Source organism: Morone saxatilis, unplaced genomic scaffold (assembly GCF_004916995.1).
Source record: "Morone saxatilis isolate NCDOM2014 unplaced genomic scaffold, NCSU_SB_2.0 Contig9, whole genome shotgun sequence".
In the NCBI taxonomy this organism is placed as follows: Eukaryota; Metazoa; Chordata; class Actinopteri; family Moronidae; genus Morone; species Morone saxatilis.
Window position 1 is genome coordinate 6503544 of NW_023340268.1, and position 9564 is coordinate 6513107.

Genomic DNA, 9564 nt, shown 5'->3' on the forward strand with positions numbered 1-9564 from the left:
TGCATGTAATGGAAATATAGTGGATGGATGAAAGACACAAAATAAATCTTACCGGCAGGGCTTTTTGCACTTTTTGCAAAGTTTCACAATCAAATTGGGTGTGCTTTTTCTGAGCTACAGCGATGGACTGTTCCTCTTTTTATTATTAATGTCATTCATCCTAATACTGAATGCTGAATACTACTGTATATGTGCAAAAGAATTTGCACCTTTTGTGGCTCCAGAGGGAGTCTGTGATCTGATAAATTGCCTCAAGTGATGTCATTTGAGTCGGTGTTAGTTGGGGCTGAAGACTGCAAGTTTGAAAATGACACAAATCTGGTGATGTAAGACATGATGCAACCAGACCACTGTAGCCCGCTCCTCATCTCTGTTTGAGGCTAGCAGCTCGAGGCTACATTATCCGCTACTAGCATACCACACCAGGATTCTGACTCTTGGTGAAGGAGTTGCATTTTAAAAAAGACAATATCTCTGGCTGCGTCCTTTTTATACTATCTCTTTTGTCCATTGTGAGTCCAACAATGTTCAAGAGTGCAATGCTGGATCGGTGCAGCGGCCTTTTAGGATTTCAGTTCTGGTTGATTTGGTGACCCCTGTGGTTTACTTGTGGTGATGCTAAGACGTCTAAATAATACTAACTATACTATTACTAGTCCCACAGCTTAATTCGAAATTGATCGTTTATCGATCACTGGGACCTTCTCTGCCAGAGATGCATCAGAAAAAGATGAGCAAATTGTGTATATCCTTAGTTGTAGGGGCAGAAAATTTGCTGTCTTATTTATAAATTGCAGTAGCTATACATGTACCTACTCAAAATGATAAATTCACCCAATTTATGTGCAATGGGTGAATGAGCCGTTCAAATGCATGCATAATTTGCTGTGAATCAAATACCAGTTGAATCCAGTGCAGGAATGGCACTGACAATTCAAACCACTACATAATGAGGTAACTAATGTGAAGACATTAAATGGCTTTTACAGAAACAGCACCCATAAATTCCATCTAATATTGGGAATGGTATGGTAAAGACATTAAGCATTAAAACCTTAAGGTGCTTGGAAGATATAAGCCTCCACCTCAACCGAAAAGAGGATGAAAACAAAAAGATTGCCTCTATAAAGATCACACTTGCCATGATAATAGAGAGATAATAGAGAGACAAAATAAGTTGAGAATTAGACTATAAAAACACCTAGAAATATACCACCCTTGTGCTACTTGTCATATAGCACCTGTCATTATACAGTATAGAAGCGAGTCAAGTAATATCTTCGGAGCAGATAAAGTTTTTTGTGTCAACACACAGGCAAAAGGCAGGTCAACCACATGAGCCTGTAGTCAGAGAGCCTGTAAACCGATCCTCATAGTCTAAGCACATCCTCTGTGCTGGGGTCCCTTTTCTGCCAGGCTCACACACACACACACACACTCACACACACACAAACACACACTAACATACTTGTCTGTGCACACATTCCTCTGAAGGCTCTGCAAGGGGCAGGCGCAGAGTGTGCTGGAAGCTTGGAACTGTTCTTCAGAGTAAGCGTCTCACTCTCTCTCTCACTCACTCTCCCCAGTCGTTAAGTCAGAGAGCAGAGGAGGAAGGGAAGGCAGAGAGACCAGGGGAGGTCTGACGACACCATCCCAGCTCGCCCGGCACCTATTTTAAATGCACAGATTGATAAATGCAAGTGCACAGTCTAGCGATTTACTGGAGGAACATCAAGATTTACAACCAAGCTGTCATTCTGCAAGAGATGTGTGCAACTTTTCCTGCCAGGACAAAAACTTAAAGGAGCTTTGGAAACATAGCATGTGTAAATGTCTAGAGAAGCAGTAGCTTTCATTGCTGGAGGTCCAATGTAAGGATTGATGGCGCATGTTCCAGGCTAACGGTGTTCTTCACCGTTGTCTGATCCAGATTTAAAGGGAACATCCAGCCAAACAGAAGGAAGAAGGAGCAGCTAAATATACAATAACTTAATCCACCTGCAACTCCTACCCAGGCTGATATGATGTTGTGGTACAACTTTGGCCACCACTTGCTCTCTCTGGCAGCACTTCTGGTGATTGTAAGCTCCGGAGGAGGGGAGCAGAGGAGAGGAACGGATAGCAGCAGCACCAGCAGCACAGGTGGCAGTAGCAGCAGTAGCAGTGGCAGTAGCAGCAGTAGTGGAGGAAGCAGTAGCAATAATTACAGTAACAGACGCTTTCATAAGATCCAACATGGCCAGTGCACCTATACGTTCATCCTACCTGAGGGAGACGGAGTCAGAGGAGGCTCATGCAGGGAGGCGAAGACCGGTAGTCCCCAGCAAAACGCCAACTCCCTCCAGAGAGACGCTCCACCACCTGAGCCAGAATTTCCCAGCCAGAAGATCCAGCAGCTCGAGCACATTATGGAGAATTATACCCAGTGGCTACAGAAGGTAAGGAGGGAGGTGGGCAGTTGACCTACAGGGTGGACCCTTACTATTAGAATAATTTTCCAAGAAGTATTGTCTGTTTGATATTTTTTTCTTGAAGGTATATTGAAATAGGAATGCCGTTTTAATTAGATCCTTGCTGAGAAGGCTGTGTATTGAATCGCATGTATAAAAACCTTGCATGAGACTGGAGCCATGTCTTTTGAAGTGGTCGCACTGTAGTATATTTGTTGAGATATTTTGTGTTTCCGTTGGGTGTGTGTGGTCTCCGCAGAGTGTCTGTTTGTGGGTTCACAAGATAACTTGTTTTGGTTTCTGGATGAGGCTCTCAGACTGAAACCAGGCTGTGTTTGCTGTTTTCTCGTGGTCGACACATTGTTTGTCAAAGTGTTTGTCAGTAGAAGAGTTTATGTGCTTTAGGGGTTGAGAATGTTTTTCTGTGTGATGCTGTGTGACCAGTTTTTATGTCACAGAGATGCACAAATGTTAGTGATAGCATGAAAAACATGCGAAAAGAAGAATGAGTGGAAGGATTACAGAATTGTCTCCTCTATAAGCTCTACAATTAATGTATAAATGGACCGATGGATAACCTTAAATACACAATGTGGTAAATTTGATGGCTGTATTTCTTTGAAAAAAAAATTCTATTAGACAACAAAATGTGTATTTAATAATCTAAAAAGCAGAATTAGTTACACAGTTTATATAAACTCTGCTATGCTGTTATGTAACTGTGTACATTGTCCGAATTGAACTTTTTGTTCTGGATGTCACACAGCTGTTGGATTTTTACAGCCTCCGTAGACATCTTGGACTGTTGAGGTTCTGTCTGCCGCTCTGTATCCGTCCAGTAAACACGTCTATTTTTTCCTACTTTCTCTTTATTTTTTCCTGAGTAAACTACCCTTTGAGTAAATTCCACAGATGTCCAGTTGAGTTACACAGAGCGTCGGTCATAGAGCAGAGGTAGTTATATGTCAGTCACCCCCTGTTCTCCAGTGGGCTGTCTCTTTAATGGCAGGAAGTCAGAGGGAGCCCCCAGAGACTCTCAGAGAAGGAAAAGACAGGGAAAGAGAATGCTCCCTTTATTTATTCAAGTCAAGGATGTGTGAGTATAACTTCAAAATCCAGACTCACATAAAAGAAAAGAAAAATCTATAACCTGTTTGAAATTTTACAACAAACACAATCATACATTTTATTAAACTGATTTGATATGAAATACCTCCTCTTTAATTAATCTTGAACGACCAAATTGCAATTTATTTATAGAGCCACAGAGGTTTTTACTATGTTCAAATATGGTTCTACTGTAATGTTAATGAGTTGCAAATTGTGAGGCCATCGCTGATATGGCTTGGCAGGCGTTCTGCTTTTCTAAGCTTTGAGACTTTGTGTCTCCAAAGAAAGCAAGACTATCTCTCCAAAATTAATACATGAATCAAATAAACAAACTTCCAAATTCGGCATCTCCTGCTCCTTGACTTTCCACAATATTGTCATTCTCAAACAAGATTATCAGGTCCAATCTGTGGTTAATTGCTTAAAGCTAATGGTTTATTTTTTATCTACAAAACAACTTGGCGTTGCACAAAGCAAATGCGTGCGCAGATAACACCTTCTGGATTTGATGGATTGCGGTGGAACTGGGGAATTAATCAACCTGAACTTCATCAATATACCCCGAGTCGATTCATTAGCAGTCAGCGTGTCCGTCTGGGCTACTCTGCTGTGTGCCTGCTTTTCATTTACTCTCAGAAAGTAAACTTTTCACTCTTCAGGTTGGAGGAAATAGTCATTCCTCATCAATTAAGCAGGCGTTGGTCACAATATGTTACAGCGAGATGTTGATTGAGTTTGTAATTAGGGAGGTATCGCGTTAAACTATACTCCACCCTACTGCAAATTCAGAATCCATTACTAAAGCACAGACTACAAATATGTCCAAATCCAAATGAAATATTGGAGGAGAGGGATTTTTAGCTTACAGGTTAGAATCTGTGAAATATCACCTTATCGTTGGACTGTACTAGCTCAGTTTAGAGGAGGAATTTACTGTATATGGTGTATGTCAATTTTAAGACATGGTGTACTGCAAAATGTACATAGCTGTGGGTGTAAATTTACCTTTATATGGCAGGAAAAATTATTTTCACTTTGGAGGGCTGAACACCATGCGTTAATCTAATCAATGAAACATAAACCATGCACCTTTTATTCATGAGTTTCTACGCCTGTTCACTTTTTGAGTCACAAGTCTGAAAACCTGTGTGTGTTTCTGTATGGCTCCCAAAAGCGATCCATGTGTCAAGAAAGGCCAGGGGTGAAATAACACCGGCTTTATCTTTGCTCAGTGGACCTCATCCGTCTGTGATAGTACAAGTGATACTATGAAAACAGAACGGCAGCATTGGTAGACTGACGGTTTGACTAATGAGATCTCTGGAGTAACTTTCTCCTCAGATGTAAAAAAGGGGATCATGTAAAAATGTCTGCCATCACCACTGATACTGTCATGCTTCTTTCCTGACAGTTTAGAGTTTTACAGGGCCGAAGACATTTTTTATTTTAAGTAGAAAAATTTAAAATCCAGTATCAACAAGAGCATATTACGTAATCGTTGTTGGATTAATTTTCAAAATGTGTAATGAAAAAGAAATGTAATTAAATTTCCTGGATTCATGTCATTGAACAAATATTAGAGACTACCGAAAGTAAGTATAAGATCAGCACAAGAAAACAATTGGAGTAGGCATTTCAGAGACACTTAAACACACAGTGGTAATTCAGCCTAATTACACTGCATGGGGGGGAACATCAGGAGGCAGTTAACATTTTTCATTGGACGGAAGATTAAGTGTCCTGAGCAGTCTATCTATCTTAATCACACCAGCATTTTTACTGCTTTTCTAAGAGAAAGCTCGCCCTGATGTTGCTCCAGCCAGTCCTGATGAAAGAGACTGACGGAGGAGACCAGTCTAGATAGCAACCCTTTGCCTGGGTGCTCAGTCCGGTGTGGGGGGTAGACAGGGAGAGTGATGCAGCAAACAGCTGTTGGGGAAGCATTTCAAGTCTGAGATCTTTCCTTCCTCAACCCAGGGTAGAGTATATGGACCCTGATAACATTCCTGACCAGTCAAAGGTGGCTTGTGTTTGTCCAAGGATTACTTCCCTGGCTTGGCTGCAAGGCGAGGAGCCTTGGACAAGCTTGTCTCTGATCTCAGAGAGAAGGGGCAGCAAGCTACTTCACGCATAAAACAATTTGAACAATTAACCTTTAGTTGTCTAGCACTTTTCTTAACTGACCTTACGTGTTACTTTGCAAAAACTAAGGCTGAAAACAGGAAAACGAGCGGCAGGAAGAGAGAGCAGGACAAGTGCTGCAAGACAAGATGGGCTGCATCACAATTCTGACTGTGTCGTAAATTTAAGACCAAAAGCCATAAATTCACAATGTTTAGTGTGGTCAACTCTGACAGTCGTGAGAGTCTGCTAGCTCCTGGCTAATCCAAAAATGGACAAAGACGTGCAGCATGGGTGGAGCTGAGGCGGGCTGAATTAAGCCTGATTACTAACAACAGCATCCTGTGACAGCACCCATCTGTTACTTGAAGTGGTCATTCCCTTAGTTATGCATAATTTTAAGCCGTAAACAGCCGAATTATACCCTTCATACAGAACATGAATGGGGTGTTAGTGAGCTATAGTGACCGAAACTGTTTCTTTGTACCACGCTGTAAACATGTTTATTTCTGCTGTACAATTGGAAATTTAGAGCCATACGGGGACGGACTCACTTCTTTAGCCAGACTCAAGTGGCCATTCGAGGAACTGCAATTTTTGTTACTTCCGTGTTGGCTTAATTTGCCATCCACGGATTTTGCAGCTTGGGTCTGACACAGATTTCAACCACAGCTCTATTAGACCCATCTCACACAGTGTCACAAGAAATGTACTTGGAATATAGCTATTATGCTCACCTTTGGTCTTTTTGGACTTTAGAACAACCAGAACAGTTGCATCTCAAGGACCAATGGGGGCAGTCTTGCACTGAAAGACCAACAAGGTCACTGATGTAACCAGTCAGATTTGAATGTGGAATACTTTTTGGTAAATGCGCTAATTAGCAATACATCAAAAGATTGATGCCACTCTTGTATCTGTCATCTATAAAATAAATAAGATACATAAAATTTGTTACCATATAAGCTAGCTATTTCCCCCTCTCTCAAGTCTTTATGATACAGTATGCTAAGATAAGCTGTCTCTTGGGTCCAGCTTTATATTTAATGGATAATATTAATATTAAATGTTTTCAATACTATTGCTGATTCAATGCCTGAATTTCAGTACTGATCACAATTTCCGTACCAGTGCCCTTTTTTTCATCAGATAAATATTATGTTTTACTAAATACAGGCAGCTATACTGGAGTCAGAACAAAAAAGTTGTATTTTTGTTTTATAATGACTCTTGATAAACAGCAGCAGATGAATAATATTACTCACCCGTATCAGCTGCTATTTAAATAAAGAGAAGTACAAACCTGAACAATTAAAAAGTTGATACTTCTTAATCAGCACTTGGGTCAGTACCAGGAAACTATTGAGTTTTGAAAGAAAAAGCTCTACCCACAGGTAGAAAGTGGACTGATCGGTGAACAGATTAGTGTAATATCTCATTGGTTTTACTGTTGGTTAGCCTAGCTGCTGAGCTTTTGGTGAGCTGAAAGGCAATGAGGATCAGTCTCTTGTTGGAAACATGAGAATGGACGGGGTACTTATCATAAAGAAAATGTTGCAGTCAGTAAAATGTAGATGAAACACGTATCTCACAGCCCATTTTGTGAGAATATCCCTTATACTTCTCCAGTATTTGAAGGACAATGAAAATTTGGCACAGATATAAGTTTAACAAGCCAAATTTTGTTTCTGGTCTTGGGAGTGAAAGTAATAGATCTTCTCATTTCCCTCCTGGTGGAGACAGTAGAAAGTGGTTGAGAGCTGTGTTTCTTGAGAAAGACGGTCTGTGCCAAACTAAGCTGTTGAACAAAGAAAGGGGGGGAAACTATCGTCGGTGTCTGATCCCTGTGAAATTCCCATCATTCTGCCTCTCGACGAACATGACTGTGCTGCATAAACAGTGGTTTAAAAGGATATACCGACATGTGGGCAGCAGCTTGTTTCCTTTCCATACTGGGAGTTCATACGAGAAAGGGTGAATATGTTTCTCTACTTAATGCTATCAGAGGGCCACACAGCATGTCTAGGGATGCAAGGAGAAACCTATCTATTTTAGGGGTGACTGCCTCTATGAAAGTTTATTTTCACTGATAACGTGGGCCAAAACCAACAGTCGGATGATGCAGAAAGGCTAGGAAATGCTCAGAGGAATAAAAAGCTCTTCCTTCCTGACCCCAAAACTTATAAAAAGGAAACCATGGAAATTGCTGAAGGACGCTACAATAACAGCTTCCAGAAAAGTTGTCTTGGTCGCATTTGCACTAAGACTGAAAGTGAAAAGGAAACAGAGCTTTTTGCTTAGACTGTCATGGGAATAGGGGAAAACATTACAGCCATGCCATAGTATTTCCACATGCACGTGAAAGAGGAGCCCAACATTTTTAATGTTCTTGATTTTCAGGAAAAGGGGCATTTAGTAGTTTTGTCATGCTCAATATGGCAAGCCACTTTGTTTTGAGACCCCCTTTTTTCCAGAAATCATATTTCAGTTCAGCCCATGGCCCCAAACATGCTCAAAGTTTTGATATTGGGCAGACATGTATTGTACACCTATGTGTTTTCAAAGCTCAATAAATGAAGAAAGAAATTTCTTGGTAATTTAACTATATGTCCTGAATCTGTCTAGTTGACCTTACTACTACAACAATAATGAAAGCATGTGGATTCTTTTCCATCAATCATTCCAGTGAATCACTCTCTGGTGCGTACTTTATAAGGGATTTATTTTGTTTTAATTACAAGGTTATACATTTGGTTAAATGCATGAACAATTTATGATAACCCTTCTGAAAACATTGTGGCTAGCGTGTAGCTTGGCACCCACTGATGCATCTGTGAAATATATTGAGAGCTTCCTCAGATTAGTTTGTGTTTCCATGTGCCCTCGAGTATATTCACTCCCTGTAATGGCGCAAATTTTTCTTCATTTGCTTGCCGGAGGTTTTGTGAATGTGAGTGCTCTGCAGCGTGTTACTTAGGTATGGAAGTGATTCGTTTAAACCTGCATTAATTGATTTTTTATGCCACATGGAGGTAGTGAAACAAGCTACAAATGTACTCTTGACACATCATTACCTTATAACAGACAGAGCAACCTTAGCATGAATTTGGAGTCTTGTCTCAGGCTACTAAAATGAGAGTGAGTCCAATATTCACTCTCATTTTAGCTCTGGTCTGGTTACTACTTTATTACTTTATTACAGCATTTTTGCTAAAAACAGCTGCCTGCCATGATTATCACTGATGACAGTAGTGAGGCCGGACCAAAATATTAAAGTTTGTGCTGTAAAACCAAAACAATCAGCTAAAAGACACTAAAACGCTCAGCTAGCTGCGGGTAACTGCAGAGTTACCTGATAATTATGTGTGGATTCATTCATTCATTACTATCCACCCCTTTCACACGCTTCTGGTCATTTGATCCACTGTTAATATAAAAAAAATGATTATGGCAGTTGTTTTATGAATGTGATGGAATGGCTGAAACAAGAGCAAAAGCTTTTTTATAAATAATATTATTTTGGGCAGGCAAAATAACTTACACTCTCATTAGTACTGAGAGTATAAGTTATAGCCAGAAAACCTGCCAAAAACACAAGGTTCATGGCCATATCTCTGCCACTGCTAAGGTTGAGTGATTATGAGCCAAATATGAGATAGTAATAGCTTAGATAGAGCAAAAAATTAGACATTATAGTCAATCTGAGTGCACAGTTAGCGGGGAAGTAATGTGGTGTTATCACAGCCTGCAGCAAATCACAACTGTGTTTGAACTTATTTCAGTCGCAGAACCGGCTGTTATCTTTGTTGTATTTTTGTTTTATAATGACTCTTGATAAACAGAGCAGATGATAATATTACTCACCCGTATCAGCTGCTATTTA

General features: G+C 40.3%; 1 protein-coding gene across 1 annotated transcript in view; it reads left to right on the forward strand.

Moving 5' to 3' along the window:
• Positions 1 to 1555: 1555 nt before the first annotated feature.
• The window catches only part of angpt1 (angiopoietin 1), a 52148-nt gene continuing 44139 nt past the window's right edge, over positions 1556 to 9564 (forward strand). Inside the window, exon 1 of the mRNA XM_035681141.1 lies at positions 1556 to 2438. Within this exon, the coding sequence (XP_035537034.1) occupies positions 2022 to 2438 (417 nt within the window). The 5' untranslated portion in view covers positions 1556 to 2021. The remainder of the gene's footprint in view (positions 2439 to 9564) is intronic.